The 21270-nt window shown below is 42.4% G+C and overlaps 1 protein-coding gene across 3 annotated transcripts in view; it reads right to left on the reverse strand.

The window, feature by feature from the left end:
* MFSD1 (major facilitator superfamily domain containing 1) overlaps positions 1-17924 on the reverse strand; it is a 25653-nt gene extending 7729 nt beyond the window's left edge. For all 3 annotated transcript variants that reach the window (XM_012100527.4, XM_027958939.3, XM_060405384.1), the window contains exons 1-11: positions 17677-17924; positions 15619-15671; positions 14607-14719; positions 12967-13009; positions 12596-12663; positions 10267-10375; positions 4854-4956; positions 2641-2739; positions 1997-2108; positions 580-636; positions 109-265 (exon numbers count right to left, since the gene is read on the reverse strand). In XM_012100527.4, the coding sequence (XP_011955917.1) occupies positions 109-265; positions 580-636; positions 1997-2108; positions 2641-2739; positions 4854-4956; positions 10267-10375; positions 12596-12663; positions 12967-13009; positions 14607-14719; positions 15619-15671; positions 17677-17848 (1086 nt within the window). In that variant the 5' untranslated portion in view covers positions 17849-17924. The remainder of the gene's footprint in view (positions 1-108; positions 266-579; positions 637-1996; positions 2109-2640; positions 2740-4853; positions 4957-10266; positions 10376-12595; positions 12664-12966; positions 13010-14606; positions 14720-15618; positions 15672-17676) is intronic.
* Between the last annotated feature and the right edge of the window lie 3346 nt (positions 17925-21270).

The following is a 21270-nucleotide window of genomic DNA, read 5'->3' on the forward strand; positions in this document are numbered from 1 at the left end:
ATTGTTTTCCCCACTATCATGAGCACTGGGATCAGAAGAGCCGAGCACGGCTTCTGCTACATGCTGTACAGTCCTCCCTGAGCCCCTGAGTGTCAGCAGCCACATTACCATAGCAATCCAGGGGTTCCACAGTGTGAAGGCCAGCATGATGTGGGAAGCAAGTGTGGTCACCACTGCACACAAAACCCAGATGAGGTTCTTTCCTGTTTTATCCACCAGAAGCCCAAATATTGGGGACATGGGAGCTGATATTACATATACGATACTGCCCAGAAAATACAAAAGATATTTAATAAAAGATATCACAGCAAAAAAAAAAAAAATCCAAAAGTCCTTAATTCTAAAATTCCTAGCTCATTTAACATTCTTCTAAAATGGTCATCAGTAAATACAAATATAAACATATTTCTGGTTTTCCATTCATGTAAAGATGGCCATTTTCAGGATCAAGACCCAAGACAGACTTGGTTTCACACTATAGACGTTAGCTCACATAAGTCTTTTCTGGCTCTAACATGGGGTTATAATTACAGACCCACACTAAGCACACAGTAAGCATTTCCAGAATTAATGGAATACCTGTTAATAGCACTGGCTGCCTGGGAGGAAAATCCAAATTTCTCTGTAAAGAAAACTCTAAAATAGAGAGAGAGGGGGGAAAAAAAAATAAACCCTTTAGAGAGAATTATTCTGTTTTTGTAAAAATAAAAGCAAAATAATACTGAATAAAATAGTCAACTTCCCCTTCTTTCTAAATTGTTTTCCCATCTTATTTGATATTCATCTTTGAGCAACTGGCTAAAGCTTTAGTATTTATGTATGTACTTCACCAACTAAAGAAAATACACTGATGCCTAATTTTTCCTCTTTTACTTATACAGAAAATAATACACACAAATTTTCAGAAACCCAAATGTATTACTATATGAAACCAAGATGGCTTCTTTTCCTTAAAAGTAACACTGGATGCGTCCTTTGCTAAATAATGTGTAAGGTTCCTCTCTCAAACTGTAAAATGAAAGACTGAATTTAAGGATTATGATTACAAAGATGTTTCTCCACAAACACACACTCACACACTGCTCTGTTTAAGTGACAGTGAAAATCGCTCAGTCGTGTCTGACTCTCTGCAACCTCATGGACTATACAGTTCATGGAATTCTCCAGGCCAGAATACTGGAATGGGTAGCCTTTCCCTTCTCCAGGGGATCTTCCCAACCCAGGGATCCAACCCAGGGATAGAACCCAGGTCTCCTGCATTGCAGGCAGATTCTTTACCAGCTGAGCCACAAAGGAAGCCCACTCTGTTTAAGTAGGTGGCTACAGAAACATAGAGGAGGTAGGAGATAAAGCAAAGAATTTGATTTAAACCCTGAATTTGAGTCTGGTAGAACTGCAGTTCTAACAAATGGAGATGTGCCTTGTCACTATGAGCTAATGCACTGTCTCCATTCTCAGTAAGAGACTTCCTAGCGAAAGAATAAAGAGGAAACAAAGAATACAAATCCAAAATCAAGCACTAAAATAAATCAGTATCATGAATCAAAAACTGTACTTAGATATTTCCTCAAAAACCTGATACAAGTATTAAACCAATACTAAACCTTAAGCTTCAGCTTCCTGGGTGGCTCAGTAGAAAAGAACCTGCCTGTCAATGCAGGAGATGCAAGAGAAGTGGGTTTTCTCCCTGGGTCAGGACGATCCCCTGGAGGAGGGCATGGCAACCCACTACAGTATTCTTGCCTGGATAATCCCACAGACAGAGGAGCTTGGCGGACTACAGTCCACAGAGTCGAAAAAGAGTCGGACACAACTGAGTGACTGAGCAAACAAACCTCAAGCTAAGAAAAACAGTTACATCCCAGGATGTAACACAATTTCTGTGAACATGCTAACAACCAGAGAAGCAAAATTCACAGCTTAAACATTTACACTTGTATGACTGAATTCTCATTATAATTTAGCCAACAAAAACGGAAGGCTAGAAATTACTTACTTTCCAAGTCCAATGAAAGGGAAGATGGCGACATAGTAGCAGACACAGATGATAAATATAAGCCACAGGGGTAAGGAGAAGTCCTTCACATCAGTTAACTTGATCACTTCACCTGAGAGGAGAAAAGAAAGATGCTGTCAGTGCAATTCTGCATTTCTAAGTCAAGATTCTTTTTCTTTTATCACCTGATTAATTTTTGCAGTTCAGTTAAAAAAAAAAAAAAAAACTTTTCTCAGTAAATTACTAGAACACAGCTTGGGGATAATTTAAAAAGACAATAGAAAAATATGAAATCTCAGATTAGTATCTACCTTCTTCCTCTCCTCCAGGAACACTTATCACTTTGCAAATATACAAAGTATAATCAGGAAGGTAAATTCTGCCAAAACTACTTACAGGGGAAAAAAAAAATGTATCCAAAACTTTAGACAAGTGGAAATAGATTTGGAAAGAAAAGATTTAAACTGAATATACATCAGTATAAAATTTAAAAAAAATTTAAGTGGAAGAAAAAGATTTAATAAGCATGTATTAGTAAGCTTTGCTGGGTTCACAACATTACTATTAAGAACTTACCTCACTGTAAATTATCTCAAAAAGGCCATAATTCCCAAAAGCCTAAGTTTTCTTGTATTCAGACTAACCTGTTTTTCCTTGTTCTTTATGAAGGATTCGTTCCGCTCTCTGATCCAAGTAAGCAAGGGCCAAGGCACAGACAAGTGAAAGAATGCATGTTATACCCCCTATAAAAAAAAGAGAGAGAGAGTTTTTAGAGAACCAAACTGAAGGTTCCTCAAAGGCAGCACATTATATTAACAGCAGAAAACTTAGCCACGGAAAGGGATGGCATCTGGACGCATATATGAAAAAATTATAATTACTAAATCAGGACAGAAGGAAAAGAAGTGAATATGGGAAGCACTCAACACATAACAGTTGCTATTACTATACATTAATTATTTCCCAGTAGAAGGTTGGAGATTTAGAAGGAAAAGGCTCGAACGAACTAGTCTAGTCTTAGAATCAGAATACAGATTAAAGAAAGCTGATGACCAGCTAGCAAATTAGTCCGAATTTCTTAATTCAGTCTAAGCACCCATTATTGATGGAAGCAGGGGAAGAGGATAGAATTGCAAAAGCAAAATCTGCTCCTATGATCAGCTCATGTTCTTTCTGACCCCTTCCCAAGTCTACCCCTGTCCCCAACCCATGGTGACCCCAAGGGCACCAGCTCAAGTTACTTCTGACCCCTCCCCAAGTCTAACCCTTGCCCCCACCTCGTGGTGGCCCCAAGGGCATCAGTCCTCCCACAGCACAGCCCACTCACTCTCTCCTCCGTGCAGTCAGCATTACTCACCGATGCTGACTCATATCATTAAAGTGAATCAGGACAGAGAGTGAAGAAAGTTTACGCTTCTCAAGATTTTAATAAACAGAAGTTTAGTAAAGCTAATGAATCTTTAATTGGCTGATGCAATACGACATAATATGAAAGACTGCAGAGTCAGGAGACATGGGTTCTGCTTCTGGCACTAACAAGCTAATTGATCTTGGGCAAGGAATTTAACCTCTCTGAGCTTCAATTTTCCCAATAAGAAGCTTTCACTTGATGGCACAGATCCTTCCTGGCTCTAAAATTCTTTAAAATTTATTCTCGAATTCTCCATCATGAAGGGAACTAGAAGGAATACTGAAGAGCATTTGCGAGTAAGAAAAAGCTTTTGAGAGACAAAGGATTTGGAAGGGAAGGGAAGGGAGGAGGGGTCTCTAGAAACAAGCTGCCTGTCTAGCATTACCTCTCACTACCCCCCAGTTCAATTCCTGGGTTGAGAAGATCCCCCGGAGAAGGGATAGGCTAACCACTCCAGTATTCTTGGGCTTCCCTGGTGGCTCAGATCGTAAAGAATCTGCCTGCAATGAGGGAGACCTGGGTTTGATCCCTGCGTCAGGAAGATCCCCTGGAGGAGGATATAGCAACCCATTCCAGTATTCTTGCCTGGATCTCCATGGACAGAGAAGCCTGGCGGGGGCTACAGTCCATGCGGTTGCAAAGAGTCAGACATGACTGAGCACCTAAGCACAGCCCAGTCCTCCCTTTACCCACCTGTATGAAGGAATTATAAGGAATAAAAGATGGTACAGAGCCTGCAGCTTGCCACCTACAAGTCTCCCTAGGGCTCTTCAAGCAGTTCTCCACACCCCATGGGGCTCGGTTAGCCAAATTTACCACACAGAGGAGCACAGCTGGTGAGTCCAGAGAGCCTCAGCCGCTTCTCACTGACCCAGCTGGCCAGCCTTAGCCAACAGAGCTTGGAGCCAGAAGTGATCATATGGCTTACTCAAACAGCCACACTTTTACAGAAAACTAAGACATGGAGGTTAACTTCCTTGTCAAAGATAAGTCAGGACCAGAATCCAGACCTGGGCTCCCAGCCTGGTAGGTTTCTAATCACATCCTATCACCTCTGACATCTACAAAATCTAAGTTCCATAAGCAAACTGAATTTGATCAAAGGGAACAGTTCTCCCTTTTGCTTCAGACTATTAATGAACACCTTACAAGGAGGTATAAACTCCCTGACTGCTTTCAGAGTTCTCACAGATACTCTCACTTGCTCTTCACAACAACACTGAAGCACACATGGGACAAGATCCTCATTTTAAGAAAGTGGGGAAAAAAACAAATGGGATGAATGATGTTACTATGTTCACTGTGTCTAATTAGGTCCAAGACCTAGTGAACTGTGCAGGCACAACTATAACCAAGGAGTCTAACCCCGGTTCCCCTCTCTGTCACGCCACTTTGTGTAACAAGCTTTCAAAAGAGACAAAATGTGGGACTTGAGCTTTCACTAACCGATCATAAGTGTGACCCCAAGGGTTGTGTGACCAGCAGAACCCAAGGAAGCTTCAACCTTAGAATACAGCCATCCCATGAGGTTCATGTTTACTGTGCTTCCCTGGAAGAGAAAGAAAAAAAAAATCATCATAATTTTCATTTGTATCTGTCCTGCTTGAAAAAAAAAAACATGTGAGTAGCTTAGAGAAATAGGTATAATAGGGATCATTAAACAACAGATAATTAAAAAAAAAAACACTAAAAGGAAAAGTAACAACCTAAGATAAAGCCACAGCTAAGATTACTACACAAAAATAGCAATTTATAGAAAATGCTAGTATTCAAAACAGCACAGTACATCTAGAACTTCCTAGTGGCCCAAACAAAAATAAAACACAAGTTACAAAATTTACAGGGTACCCAAGACAATAATAAACTCTGGCTCAAAAAAACCACAGCTTTTCCTGATAGTGACATCTGGGGGAAAAATTCATCCTGATTGTCCTTGGCGCAGAATGCTCAGCGGTGTCTGACTCTCTGTGGCCCCATGGACTGTACCCTGCCATGCTCCTCTGTCCATGGGATTTCCCAGGCAAGCTTACTGGAGTGGGTTGCCATTTCCTTTTCCAGGGGCTCTTCCTCACCCAGGGATTGAACCCGAGTGTCCTACAAGTCTCTTGCACTGCAGACTGATTCTTTACCACTGAGCTACCTGGGAAGCCCATATCAAATAGCAATACACGTTTCCTTAAATAACAAGGAACAAATAAAGCATGGAAGGAGAATAGAAAGGGCTGGACACCTTGCTGAGAATGTGACTGTGGATTAAGAACTTAAAGGAAGCTGTCAGACCGCCCCAGGGAAAAGCACAGCATTCCAGATCGGAGAACAGCCAGTGACCTGGCCCCAGGAGGGAAGCCACCCGGCGTGCTCAAGGCAAAGAGCACAGAGTCTAGAGCAGTGTCTGCAAAGGAGAGACAGGAAGAGATGAGGTCCTCAGGGAGGAACTGGGGGGAAGGCAGGCTACCGGTAACAAAAGAACTTCTGGCTTTTACTGTATGAGATGGGAAGCCACTGGGATTCTAAGTAGAGAACTGGTACAATCCCTTACATTTTAACAGACTCACTCTGGCTGCTATACTCAAAACACCCTACAAGTGAGGATGACACGGAAGCCAGGACATTGCCTGGGGGACGCTGCCGTAATGAAGAGAGATGATGGTCTGGGACTGGGGAGACTGGCAGAGGACACAGTGAGAAGCGATCAGATTACAGATACATTCTGATGGTAAAGCTGACAGGATTTGCTGCTGGAAAATAGGTGGAGAGTTGAGCGAGTGGTAAGGAGTGGCTCACAGTGCCATCAAGGTTTTTGCCTGAGAAACTGGAAGATAAGAGCTGCTCATAAATGAAGATGAGAAACCTTTAGCATGAGCTGGTTTGGGTGATGGTAGGTGGAATAGCAAGAACTGGGCTTTGGCTGTGTTGAGTCTGATACGCCTACGAGACATCAACATGGAAATGTCAGCGAGAAAGCTACACATAAGGGATGGAATTCAAAGGAAAGGCCTGGACAATACAACTTCAGGAGCAAAGATATGCTATTTAAAACTTCAAAACCAGATACGATTACCAAGGAAGTTAAGTGTCAAAAGAAATGAGAAGGTGTCCAACGACCCAGCCCACATTACAGGTTGAGAAGACTGAGATGGACGCAGAAAAAGAGGTACAGGAGCAAGAAGAAAACGATGAGACTGTAGGGTCCTTGAAGCCAAAAGAAGAAATCAAGGAAGTGTTCTAAACACTACTGCTAAGGTCAGACACTGGAGATTGAGAAATGAATGGGGTCCTCAACCAGATTCTCACAGCAAATCGCACAAATGGCTATTTCTCACAAAACGGTAGCCAGTGGCACTACTCAGATGAGCGTGAAGGTATAAATGAAGACCTACCAGAAACTTTCCCCAATATCATCAAAAACACAAGCCTCTCAAAGACATGTTGTCTTAATAACCCTTTAAATCTAAAATGCCTAACATGACCTGGCTTAGCAAGTACTCAATAAATATTTCTCAAAATAAGGAAATTTTAGAAGTAACAAAGAAGAACCAAAAGGCCGCTGGACTTCCAACCCCCAGGCAAGGCATGAAAAATAATAGAAGTGAGAAGTCCACTGCGTGAAGGGTAATGGTAACAGCCTAAGTGTCTAAAATTAGACAAACTCCCAACTCAGCCAACAAAAAATCATGACGAGGTAAAGCGAGAACCTCCACGATCCTTCTGAGTAAGTGCAGGGACACGAGAAACACACAAAAAAGACTGAACCTCCATCTATACCAGCGGCTCTGTGATGGACTCCTCTGGCCTCACGCGTCTCACAAGGACCCTAAATACACCATCCAGACCGGAGCCGAGCCACCCTCGCTGTTGCAGAGGTGACTGCCTGAGCTCTGTTTCTTTCCACGTCCAGCTCAGGTCCCTTACCATCCGATGAGCCCTGCATCACAGAAGCCCCTGAGACACCTTTTGAGAAACTTAGGGCTCCTCAGGACTAAGGTGAATGGATTATTAAATAGTTTATGACCACAAACAAAAGAACCTGAAGATCACTAGTAATCACAATGGCATCACTGAGAATGAGTCTTGCTCAGCTGCTCCTATTTCCTTCTTTTAGGAGTTACTGGATGATGAGATCCACCAACTGCTATAGACATGTCTTGATTTGCACAAAATACATTATGAAGCACCCACAATGTCTCTGTGGATAAAATTTAGAAAACATGGAAGTTATCAAAGGTAAAAAATTAAAATAATATTTGGGTGTTTCCAATCCAATTGACAAAATGACTTTTTAAAAATAATAGCCTCCACTATCAAAGCTACAATAAGAAGGATCCTCTCATATCCCAAAGACAGAGATAGAAACATCTCTGAAAAGATAAGGTGGAAATATGTCTCAACAGTCCTAAGAAACCCAAACAAACCCTCTGACTCAGTAATAATTCCATTCCAAGCAATCTAGCCTCAGGAAACAATCAGAGATACAGACAAGTTTTAGAGTGTTGCTGCACAACAGCTCTATTTATAATGTTGGAAAACTAGAAAAAGCCTACGCGTACAAAAATTAGAAATGTTTTATATACATACAACACACATATGTGTAATATATCTCATAAGATGAAGCATTACATTAAAAATATTTCATTTGTACTGCATTTTTTTGTAATGGATTTCTTCCCTAAGACTATGTTCCAAGGATTTTCATGCCATTTACAGTCTTTAAAATCTTGACTTTTAATGGCAAGAATCTTTTTAAAAACCTCTATTCATGGAAGTTCATGAGAAAAAAAACCTAACAGGGTTTGGGACAGCCAAAGCACCTTCCAGGTTGACTTTATAACAACTTGCCAAAGCCTTTGACTGTGTGGATCACAATTAACTGTGGAAAATTCTGAAAGAGATGGGAATACAGACCACCTGACCTGCCTCTTGAGAAACCTATATGCAGGTCAGGAAGCAACAGTTAGAACTGGACATGGAACAGACTGGTTCCAAATAGGGAAAGGAGTGCGTCAAGGCTGTATATTGTCACCCTGCTTATTTAACTTACATGCAGAGTATATCATGAGAAATGCTGGGCTGGAAGAAGCACAGCTGGAATCAAGATTGCCAGGAGAAATATCAATAACCTCAGATATGCAGATGACACCACCTTTATGGCAGAAAGTGAAGAGGAACTAAAGAGCCTCTTGATGAAAGTAAAAGAGGAGAGTGAAAAAGTTGGCTTAAAGCTCAACATTCAGAAAACTAAGATCATGGCATCTGGTCCCATCACTTCATGGCAAATAGATGGGTAAACAGTGGAAACAGTATCAGACTTAATTTTGGGGGGGCTCCAAAATCACTGCAGATGGTGACTGCAGCCATGAAATTAAAAGACGCTTCCTCCTTGGAAGGAAAGTTATGACCAAGCTAGATAGCATATTCAAAAGCAGAGACATTTCTTTGCCAACAAAGGTCCGTCTAGTCAGGGCTATGGTTTTTCCTGTGGTCATGTATGGATGTGAGAGTTGGACTGTGAAGAAGGCTGAGCGCCGAAGAATTGATACTTCTGAACTGTGATGTTGGAGAAGACTCTTGAGAGTCCCTTGGACTGCAAGGAGATCCAACCAGTCCATTCTGAAGGAGATCAGCTGTGGGATTTCTTTGGAAGGAAAAAGAAAAAAAAGCTGAAGCTCCAGTACTTTGGCCACCTCATGCGAAGAGTTGACTCACTGGAAAAGACTCTGATGCTGGGAGGGATTGGGGGCAGGAGGAGAAGGGGACGACAGAGGATGAGACGGCTGGATGGCATCACCGACTCGATGGACATGAGTTTGAGTGAACTCCAGGAGTTGGTGATGGACAGGGAGGCCTGGCATGCTGCAATTCACGGGGTCGCAAAGAGTCGGACACGACTGAGCGACCAAACTGAACTGAATGTTGCTCCCCTGGGTACCCTCTACCAGACCATCTATCATGAAACACCATGATCCTTTCCACGTTCCAAATGCTGGAAGAAGCATGACCAACCACAGTGAAGTCCAGAGAGGCAGGAGCACCACAGTCAGGGAACTGAAACCCAGGCCACATGGTTTAGACAAGCACAGGAAATGAGTATGTCTGACCAAGACCCTGAGATCTGTCTTTGTAAGCAAAATGCTAGTGCCTGACAGAAAATAAACACTCACTAGAAGGCAGAAGTCCAACAACCAGTAAAAGCTACTTGTGCAGGCATATCTCATCTCTATGGGAGACTGAGCTTCACTAAGTTAATTGTAGTTGGAACTTCCCTGGTAGTCCAGTGGCTAAGACGCCATGCTCCCAATGCAGGGGACCCAGGTTCAATCCCTGGCTGGGGAACTAAGATCCACATGCTGCAACTTAATTCACGTGCTGCAAGTAAAGAACCCGTATGCCACAACTAAGACCCAGGGCAGCCAAATGAATAATAATCATGTATTTGGACGCTTTTTATAAAGGGACACGACTCTGAGAATTTGTTTAAAAAACAAAAAGTTAACTGTAGTAGATGAGTCAGAGCTTCTTAGCACTAGAAATGTGCAAGCAGAGCCGGGATGACCATACATAAAGACCTTCACTGCAGTAATGCTGAAAATGGGTAAAGAATAAAAACTCTGTGATCCGTCTGTCCCAATGCTCAGAATCTCTGAACTAATGAATGCTCAATTAGCATTTGAAACTGCTTCCTCTTAGGTGAAATAAGATTAGAAATGCCTTCACTAAAGGTAAATGCTACATTATGGTCTAGAAAAATATATAAAAAATCAACACAACTTATACACAACTATACTTCATCCTGTAATCTTTAAGACAGGGTTACAAGAGTCAATCTTTCGCTTCCTATTTGGCTTTGTTATGTCATACTTACAATTCTCGCCATGCTAAGCTGGAGTCCAAACACCAAGTTTAACTCTTTGCCTTTAAACCAGCTCACAGCGTATGTATTCTGGGCAACTGCTAAGGACTCCCCACCAATCCTAAAACAAGGAAAGAAAAGTCACAGCTTTAAAAGAAATACCACAGTTAGCAATGCAGCAGGTATAAAATTTTGACACTCCTCCTGTCAAGAGGTAGTATCTACGCCCCTCCTCTGAATCTAGATGGACTTGTGATTGCTTCAATGAGTAGAAGGTGGTGGAGGTGGGGCTGGGATAGAAAAGGGGGTATCTGCCTTTCCACGCAAACGTTCACACCTAGAATCCTGAGCCACTGTGTAAGAAGGCCAAGCACCCTGAGTCCGCCACACTATGAGAAAGCCAAGCCACACAGAGAGGCCACGTGTAGGTGCTCTAGTCAGCAGTGCCAGTCCTCAAGTCACCCCGGTCCAGGCTCCAGACGTCAGGTGCAGACACACTGTCCACACTGTACCCAGTCCAAATTCCTGACCCACGAAGTCCACGATGTAAGGGTGGTTTTGTAACCGACCAGGATCTATGGGGCCTTCCTGGGACAGCCCTTTGCCTGTATCCTCTGCTGCAGCTCCTCTCGGAAGTACACAGATAATAGTATTTGGTACAAATTTCCTGAGTTGTGTTGCAGATGTGAAAACTGGCCCCACCAAAAGGAAGACCTACTTGATGACCATGAGCACACAGCCCAGGCCTCTGGGAGCCTAAGGGCTGATACAGCTAACCCCTGTGACACCACCCTACTCCTCCCATCATCACCACCCATCATCAGCCAATAACAGAATTGCGCATGAGCTGATCAGGTACCCTGAGACATCCTCACTTCGTCTGTCTTTTAAAATGCTTTGCCAAAACCCTTCCAGGAGAGTGAAGCTTTTTAGGGCATGAGCCACCTCGTCTCCTTGCATAGCTCTGCGATATACCTTTCTCTGCTCTAAACGCCTACATTTCACTGTACCTCACTGTGCATCAGGCACACAAACCTGCATTTACTAGTTTTATACTGCTAAGTACAGGTAATTTAATATACTGCAATGACAACTCTGCCTGGCAATAAAAGGGGTTCGAGCTACCACATCATCATCTATGCTGTATAAAATGTTCATCTGGGAAGAGTGGTCCATACTTTGTGAAAACACATAGATTCACACTTTTTAGGCCAGTATCTTCCATATTTGACATTCTCCTACTTTACAGATTTTAATTTTCCTTCTGCAGGTTCTAAATATTGACCTTCAGCTAAGAGATTCCTCTTCTCTGCATCCAAACACTGAGTCCTCCTCACCACTGTCCTCATCTAAAAATATTTCCCCTCTTCTATGAATCCACATCCTATATGGATGGCCATTTCTGATCACACATCTATCTCTGAGTCCCTTTCACATTTTAATAAACCATTTTTCCCTTCTCCCTCACTTAGAGCACTTTTGGGGATGTGTCACCTATGGCTAAATGTCCCTGGTACCTGTAAAAAGCGTAAGTTAGGTTGTCTGCATCCCTCCGGGCAGGAAGCCCAAGGCCGAATTGAGAATGAGCTTATAGAACAGACATGGAAATTCATTGACAGCTATTGGTCTTTTAGTAATCTGCTCATTAAAGTCTTTTCAACATGATTCAAAAGGACCTACACATTACCCAATTAGAAACAGCAAAATGTCCATTCATCACCAAGCTAGAAATTGACAGTCTATACTTCTCTACATGAGGTTTAAATCACAATCTTCAATACAACAGAAAAGCAAAACACCTAAGAAAAACATCATCTCTGGAAAACTATTTAATATTCAAACCCTATACAGAGTTAATTATTACCACTCAAAATTGTTGCTTACTGGAAAGGAAAATTAAGACAATAATTGAGCAGTTGTATGTGTCCGTGTGTGTATATATATATGCACACACACACACATACAGAGAGAGAAAGAAAGAGAAAGAGAGGTAGATTTCAAGGATTTGAAGTAATTCTCCAGAAGATACAATAATATATTCTGGCAAATCTTTAATAAATTGATGAACAGTAATGTGTGCGTGTGTTCAGTCGCTCAGTCGTGTCCAATGCTTTGCTCCATGGACTATAGCCCACTAGGCTCCTCTGCCCATGCAATTTTCCAGGCAAGAATACTGGAGTGGGTTGCCATTTCCACCTCCAGAGGATCATCCCCACCCAGGGACCAAACCCATATCTCCTGCAATTATCCTACACTGCAGGCAGATTTTTTACCACTGAGCCACCTGGGAAGCCCCCAAAACAGTAATTTGTTAAGACAAATGAAATTATGCATAACTTACCCAAACACAAACCTTCCCAATTCCATCAGCCAAAAAGCATTAAATATTCCACCCAGGGCAAAAACAACCTATAACATGGAATATAATGTAGGATCAATGAAAAAGAAAATTCAAGGAATCCAAAATAAGTAACATATGATGAAACACAACTTCTACAATGATTTTAGTGTTTCTTCTTAGGAAATCTGTGAAATTTAAGTATCGATGTTCATTTGTCTCAAGGCTTAAAATGGACTGTGCATTATGTCGCATGGGCATTTGTGAACTCTGCTTACTCAAGTTAGGCTTTCACCAAACACATCCATGCTGGTGAAGTAGACAAGAATTCAAGAGACAGCGTTCACAGTGAATCAGTGAACAATTTGTCTTACCTGCCCAACGCAAACAAAGCAACTAAAAATGATGGTGCCCCATCTGTTAGAAAAAGAGAGAGAAAGTGAATTAAGAGTTTATCACCAAATCCTTCAGTAATAATTCACTTTGGATTTCTTGAGACTCTTCTGCATTCCCTCTAAGGAAGAAAAATGAGGTTCTAGTTGGCCTCTGAAATCAGCAGCTTTCCGAGGCTGAATGCTAATCCATAGAGGTCTCTAATCCCAAAGGGATTCCAGAGGCTTTGGTAAGGGCATGTTTAAGCCATTATCATCTCTTAAACAAAACTTGTTAAATAATGTTCAAGAAGTTCCCAGGGTTCCCATTTAAAAATGGACATTCTTCACAAATTTTTTACTGAGTTTAGGGTTGATTCCAAGGGATTCTATATTAAATAATTTTAAGTGGTTTTAATTCTGTATGCTGCTGCTGCTGCTAAGTTGCTTCAGTCGTGTCCAACTCTGTGCGACCTGATAGACAGCAGCCGACCAGGCTCCGTCATCCATGGGATTTTCCAGGCAAGAGTACTAGAGTGGGTTGCCATTGCCTTCTCCATTAATTCTGTATAACTAAAAGCTATTTTTAAAAGGAAAAACAGGGACCATGAGAAATGATATAAATCTGCTTACTCTAACATTCCATACTCTGAATAGCTCATTAATGTTTCCCCAGAGTAATAAAATACCAGTATTAGGAGAGTCATTAAAGATCATATGAGTAAACCATCTTTCTGAAATCCACGTCCCTCCAAAAATCCTTGTGAAATGGTCATACCACAGTCTACTGAAAGTTTTCCCAAAGTAACTCATGGCCTCTCCTGTTATCCTGATCAAGCAAAATCTTCATCACACATAAATGGCATCTGTTTCCTTCAAGTTCAAGCAAATTCTACCCCTTTAGACCAAGCAAATTAAAGTCCTCCTTTATACAGTCATCAGAGTGTTTAAAAGTTAGTCCCCAAGCTTAAACACATATAGTTTCTTCAATTCTTTTTCACCACACACGGCTGGAAAGCCCATCGTCATTTTGCCCTCTGCCTTCTGAAAATATTCCAGACTACATCCCTCCTAAAGTCTCCACAAACAGCACACAATCATCAGGATGAAGACTGACAAAGCTAATAATGTGATGCCTTCCTCAGCATCTAACTGTGGTCACAAAGAGTTTAATGCCTAAAGAAAGGCAGAAGAGAAAATCTCACTGGGGCTGGGAGAGGTAAACAGTAAACACATGCCAAATACTGCGCATCCATCTCCCTCAATCCTTATAACCACCTTGCAAGGCAGGAAATACTATCCATATTTTACCAATGAGAAAACTGAGGCTCAGGAATCTAGGAACAGCTCAGAAGAACTAAGAAGCTGAGCAAGTAGCAGCAACAGAAATCAGACCTGGCTTGCTGATTCCAAGTGAGAGCATAATTTACCTTTAGATAACTGAGTTACCATATGCCATGAGCAGCATTTAACTGAAATACCAACCAAGTTTCAAAAACCGAAATTACACACACACACAAACAAATGCAGAGTCACACACTCAATATAAAAGTTTATTCAGTTCTTTCTAGAAATACTTAATCTAGTTTTATGTTTTCTTAATAATCATCTTTACCCATAAGTGAGATTTTTCCCAAGCTTACCGTATTCCAAATACTCGGTCTATCAAAAAGCCACCAAAGAAACACAAAACTACATTGGGCCAAGAATACCAGGCATACAGCAGCATGAATTTCGTGGTATTCACCTGCATATCCTATACGGAAAGAAAACAAAATGATTTTTTTCAAAGCAGTTAAATGTAGCAACTGACAATCAAAACATTCTTTCTGGTAGTGGAGGCATTTCTTAATCATTTACTGTTACTAACAGCTTTGGCCTCTACCTCCAGAAAAACGGTCACACCTGGGAACTTCTTGAGTCTGCAGTCATTTCAGAGGCCTCGTGGGGTTCAGCATCCATCAGCTCTTGCACTATGGGGATCACCTCTGCCTACATCTGCTTGTATCTTCTACCTTTCTATTCCCTGTGTACTACCTGCTGTAGGGCTTCACCTACATGAAAAAGAACAATCTTTAGCATATCCTTTCCCCCTACCTCACTAATTCTTGGTCTTTCTCACTCATTCTAGAATGTGAAGGGCCAATCTGTGTTGTTTCTCCCTATCCAAATGTTAAAAAAAAAAAAAAACTTACAAAGGAAAAAAAAATCTAAATACATAGGAAACTGTAAATATCAAAAATACTGACACAGACAATCCTCTGGAATCAGTATCCACATTTTAAAAATGAAATGACAATAACATACTTAAGAAAGCAAAATGCTCTCTTACCAAATCATCTGTCATTCTGATGATTACACAGTGGGAGAGAGAAATGCCAACAAAAATTCACAATACTTTTTGGGCTGCACTGTGGAAATAGTAGTTATTCATCTAAGGCATGAAACAATACTAAGTCATAAGTGCCATAAGTGAATTCTTTGTGGCCACTCATTCCAAGTCAAGAATACTCCTTGCCTACACAGATTTGGTGACAACAGATGTTCAAATGGATTCATTAGACAATGTTTCGGACCATGCAATCTGAGAGTTGATGCTTCAGCTATATATCTGCTCCAGAGACAACAAAAGAAACAGGTGAAAAGTCAACTTACCCGTTTAACTTGAATCTGAAGGGCAGCAGGATTATCATAGCAAAAGTAGCTGCCTAGAAAAAGGAAAGGCAAATTTCTTTTTAGTAATACTTTCCATATAAAAGTTTCAAGTTGCAGTTACTACTCCAGTGGTGATTTTAAATGTTTATACTAGGGACTCAAAGAAACTGGAAACTTTTTGGACTGCTTCCTTGTCCACTAATACTTTCTAAGTTGCAGCCAAATAACCCAGAGAAAACATACCAAGTGATTTACAAATTATTAGCCTCCATACACAGCAAATACTGGGAACCTGGATTAAGAAGTTAATCAACAACTGTTTTTCCACCTTGAAAGTGAAAGTCACTTAGCTGTGTCTGACTCTTTGCCACCCCATGGACTATACAGTCCATGGAGTTCTCCAGGCCAGAATGCTGGAGTGGGTTGCCATTCCCTTCTACAGGGGATCTTCCCAACCCAGGGATCAAACCCAGGTCTCCCACATTGCAGGCGGAGGAAGACCCTTTTCCACCTTACTTTCATCCTGTTTCCTATGTCTATTGTTTTATTAGCATCTTCATGAAACAGCTATATTTTCCTTAAAGCTACCAACACACACACACACACACACACACACACACACGTCAAAACATCCTCAGTAGTTTCCTAGTAATGTTACCTAAAGCCACCACTTGAGCACACAGGAATGGAGTTTAACTACTCTGATTAGATCTGTTTTCAAAATAAGAATTCTAATTTCACAAACAGTATATCCAAGATCAAATAACTCAGCAGATACACAGCCAGGAATGAAGAAAAATAAAACAGAGTTCTAAAAGGTTAAATTAAAACATAGTAACATCTTCTGGAGGGTCAGAAAGAAAGAAGTGGAGAGAGGTTGGACTTTTTACAGTAATAAAATCAACAGAGTTTTGATAAGCCAGGAGATAATGCTGCCCCTGTTTCTCCACTAACTCCGTCTAGAAGTATACACAGAAACAACCAGTTCAAAAGAAATAAAATTGTCATTAGAAAAGTTATGACTCTGGCTTCTGAAACCCATTGAAGGTAAACATAAAAATCACCAAAAATAAATTGTTAAAGTAGGGGCAATTTTAAGTATTTTGTGTTGTTCTCGATTTTTTGTTCCTAAACTCAGAACTTTATGAATCCTGTTTTAATGGCATATCAATGTCAAAGGAATCATATCTTATCAAAGGAATATCAATGTCAGGCTTCAAAATTAATGAATGGGCACCATCTTTCCACAAAGTGAAAAGAAGGGGAAATAAAAAGAGATGCAAAGAAACTAAAGCACAAAGCAGCCTCCATGCCTACTTATATATTCCAGCAGTAGCAGAAAGGTATCCACCATAAACCTGTTGATTACACCAAATCAAGCGAGTCCACGAAAAATACATTATTACTTTCACACCAAGCTGATACTGACACAGAATGTTACTGGAAAAATTAGTTGCTGGGACATAATAAGCGGATATTTTTTAATCTCCAGAAACTGCTTTCACAGTCACCAAATTTCGTAACTGAAACCAAACAGCACAAGTCCAGTCCAGTAGGATTGCTTCAGATTAGCAGAGGGGAGAAGTAGAATACATCTACCCACTGAAGCAATCAACAAGACACACTCATACCTTTTGCCAAAGAGGAAGAGATACATAAACGACTGCCAACGAATTCTTCCATCAAAATATTTAAAGTATTCTTTAAATACTTTAAAGTATTTTTGGAGGCTTCTTTGGGGGAGGGGATTACATCTTTCTGAATTCCCTCTAAACAAAGTGTCCTGAGAGGAACCTTGACATCTAAGGATTCTCTCGTATCTATAGCCCCAGAAGGCAAATTGCTAGCTTTTGGAACTTCTTGCGAGAGTGGGACAAAAGTCGCTCGGCTCAGTCCCTTGACCCCCACCTTCGGGACACTGAAGAGCCAGCAACAGGCTTGAATGGGGTCGCGAAGGTGTTGGAGGAAGAGCGGGAGGACCTAGGAGTTCAACGCAACTCCGAGACAGTCTGGAATTCCTTGATTACCAGTCCCACCCCACCAGGCCGGCCGGCTCACCGAAGCCAAGGAAGCACATCAGCAATAGAACCACGAGCCGGTGCGCTAGGCGACTGGGGTCGCAGAGGGCCTGCAGCGCCCCGGAGGCAGCGGGGGCAGCCTGGGTTTCTCTGCCCGCCTCGTCCGAGCCGCCTGGCAGCAGCGCCCTCGCTTCCTCATCCTCGTCCTCCATCGAGCCCGCGGGAGACCGAGAGATGACAGCGAGTGCAACTCCAGGAGGAAGCCGCTGCCGGAGCCCGGAGCAAACTGCTCACGTGACCGCAGCCGCTCACGTGACGCCGCGGCAGATCACGCACGGCTACGCTCCTGTGAGTGGGCGTGGTACTCGGTGGGCCGGACCGGCGGGGCGCGAAGGGGAACGGCGGCGTGAGTTTTTCACTCGGAACTTCCTAAGCGGGGGGCGCTGTCCTCTCTTTTCCTGCTTTGCTCCCGCTGCCGACTCCGTGCCGCTCCTCCGGAGAAAGTGCGGGCCTCCCGTCGGGCCCGACGCCAGGCTCCTCCTGCGAGATCCCACCTGCGCGAAGGACGCGAGAACGCGCGCAGCGCTCCTCTTACTATTGCTCTCCGCCGCTTCTTTGCTGCTCTTAATAACACACAGTTGATTGAGCACCTTATGATGTGTTTCAGGTACTGGGGAAACTAAGTGGAATGTGACAAGCTCTCGGACCTCAAAGAGTTCACAGTTCAGTTGGAGAGAGCGGCAGAAACTAATACCGTATGGCGAATGAATGAGTGTAGTGAGGACTGCGGCTGAGATGAGCACTGAATTCTAGCGGAATGTCAGGGAAAGGCGTTTGGGAAACGGAGAGTAAGTGTACCGTTTAACCAGCTGTAGGGGAAAGTGACGGCGAGGGGGTGAGGAGTAGTAAAGATCCTGAAAGTTCATACCTAAACTAGAATTAATAAGAATGAGTCAGTCTTGGTTCTTTATGAAGGGGTGGGTTTTGGAGGTGAGGGGAGCGTTACGGATAATAAAGATGCAAGCATGAAACAACTGAGTGAGTTGATCTGGGAATGAGAGCGGGAACTCCAGAGTACGAACGACGAAGCTTGTTTCATGAGGAGCCATGCAAGGTAGAAATTTCTAGCAGAGCAGCAAGGACGCCAGACCTGTGGTGGTTGCCCAGCTTCATGACAGAACTCTTGAGGGTGACAAAGCTAGAGCTTCAATAACAATGAGGATTACTAGATATTAGGAAGATTAGAGGTGATGAGGGCCTATCCTGGATGGAGCAAGGGAAACGGGCTTCCCAGGTGGCGCTAGTGGTAAAGTACCTGCCTGCCAATGCAGGAGACCGCAGAGACATGAAATCGATCCCTGGGTTGTGAAGATCCCCTGGAGGAGTGCATGGCAAACCACTCTATTAAGTATTCTTGCCTGGAGAATTCCGTGGATAGAGGCGGCAGGTGGGCTGCAGTCCATAGAGTCGAAAAGCGTCAGACAGGAGTGAAGCAACTTGTCTGCAGGCAAGATGAGTGTTTCACAGGTGAAATGGATGACTTTGTGAATAATAGCTTATGAGGTCTGAGAGAAAGGCTGGACTTGAGAACCTCTCCCAGGTTGCTAGCGTGGGCTCCCCAGTAGAGATCAGAATACAGAGGGAGGGGAGGGAGGGAGGATGCCAGAGAAGAGACATCAGTTTGGAACATGTTGCCTTTGAGATGTCTGCACAAGACGACTCCGCCTTCCACCTCCCATTCTCCAGTTCGGAAGGAGGAGCCCCCAGTCTAATAAAGCTGTCTTGCCAAGATTATTAACAATGTCATCTTCCCAATCTCAGTGGTCACTTCTCTCCCTATCTTACTCCACTTCTCAACATCAGTTGATGCAGTTGACAGCCCCTTCTTCATGGCTCCTTTGACATACTCTTGCCTTGTTTTCCTGCTGGTTTATTGGGCTCTCATTTGCTATCTCATTTGTCAGCTCCTCCTGTTCTACCTGAACTCATGTTCAAGTGTTCCCGAATCCAGTCCTGGACTCTCCTCCACTCCTGCAGTTCCGTAGCTTTAAATACCATCACTGTTCTGTACTGTCCAATAGGTAGTCATCACCACATGTGACAAGTTGACACTTGAAATGTGGTTAGTCCTATTTGAGGTGTGCTATAAGTATAAAACACACACCAGATTTCAAAACAATATGAGAAATATATATATATCTCTGGGAATTCCCTGGTGGTCCAGTGGTTAGGACTCCACACTTGCACTGCAGGGAACACAGGTTCGATCCCTGGTTGGGGAACTAAGATCCCACATGCCTCAAGATGCAACCAAAAAGAAAATCTCATTAATTTTTATACTGATTACATTTTTAATTTATAATATTTATGTATATTGGGTCAAATAAAATGTTAAAGTTAATTTCACCTGCCTTGACTTTTTAATCTGACAGCTAGAAAACTTTAAATTATGTGTGTGGCTTACATATTTCTGTTGGTGCTGATTTATACGCTTATGCCTTCTAAATAACCTCCATTCCAGACTCCTTTCTTAAACAATGACTCCTGTTTCAACTGCCTATATAACATTTCTGCATGGATGACTAATAAGCATTTCAAATCTTACATATCCAAAACAGAATCCTTGAGTTCTCTCTAACGTTCTACTTGTTCCTCCCTAGCTGCTCCTCAGCAAAGTAAATGGCACATCTCCCCACCTGTTGCCAGCCACGAGCCTAACATCCTAACGGCTTACTTACCTCAGCGCCAATATCTGCTCCCCACCTTTGCAGTTGTCAGCTTTCCTCCAAAAACATAACCTGAATCCATGCATGAGCTCCACCACTACTGTTCTTAAAAGACTGATGTTTGCAATAGTGTACTGCAACAGACGTTTAAATTCTTTTTTAAATTTTACTCAGTTTTCATGAGAAACACACCTAGTATGACATTCAAACAGTACCAAAGAGAACTGAGCTCAAGGCAAGACTTTTTTGCCTCTCCCCAGTTCTCCTGGGAAGCAATCACCTTTTCTAGATTCCTTTGTATCTTTCCAGAGGTATCCCACAGTTTTTTTTTTTCTCTTTCAACAGAGCAATATAACAAAAAGAATGGCTTCATTTTGTGTAACAGATGCAAAGGATTCTGTCCTATAAATATGTTATACTTAGCAAGTCCTCCATTGATGGACACTTAAGTTGTTTCCAAACTACTGTACACAGTCCTGCTGTGAATTGTCTGGACAATGTTCATTTCACTTTTACCTGTAGGTTAAATTCTTGAAAGTAGATTGCTGGGTCAAAGGGGTATACTTTTAAAATGCTGCTCAGTTCAGTTCATTCACTCAGTCATGTCCAACTCTTTGCAACCCCATGAACCACAGCACTCCAGACCTCCCTATCACCAACTCCCGGAGTTTATCCAAACTCATGTCCATTGAGTCAGTGATGCCATCCAACCATCTCATCCTCTGTTGTCCCCTTCTCCTCCTGCCTTCAGTATTTCCCAGCATCAAGGTCCCCTTTTCAAATGAGTCAGCTCTTCGCATCAGATGGCCAAAGACTGGAGTTTCAGCTTCAGCATCAGTCCTTCCAATGAACACCCAGGACTGATCTCCTTGCAGTCTAAGGGCCTCTCAAGAGTCTTCTCCAACACC

This window comes from Ovis aries, chromosome 1 (assembly GCF_016772045.2).
Source record: "Ovis aries strain OAR_USU_Benz2616 breed Rambouillet chromosome 1, ARS-UI_Ramb_v3.0, whole genome shotgun sequence".
Classification (NCBI taxonomy): Eukaryota; Metazoa; Chordata; class Mammalia; order Artiodactyla; family Bovidae; genus Ovis; species Ovis aries.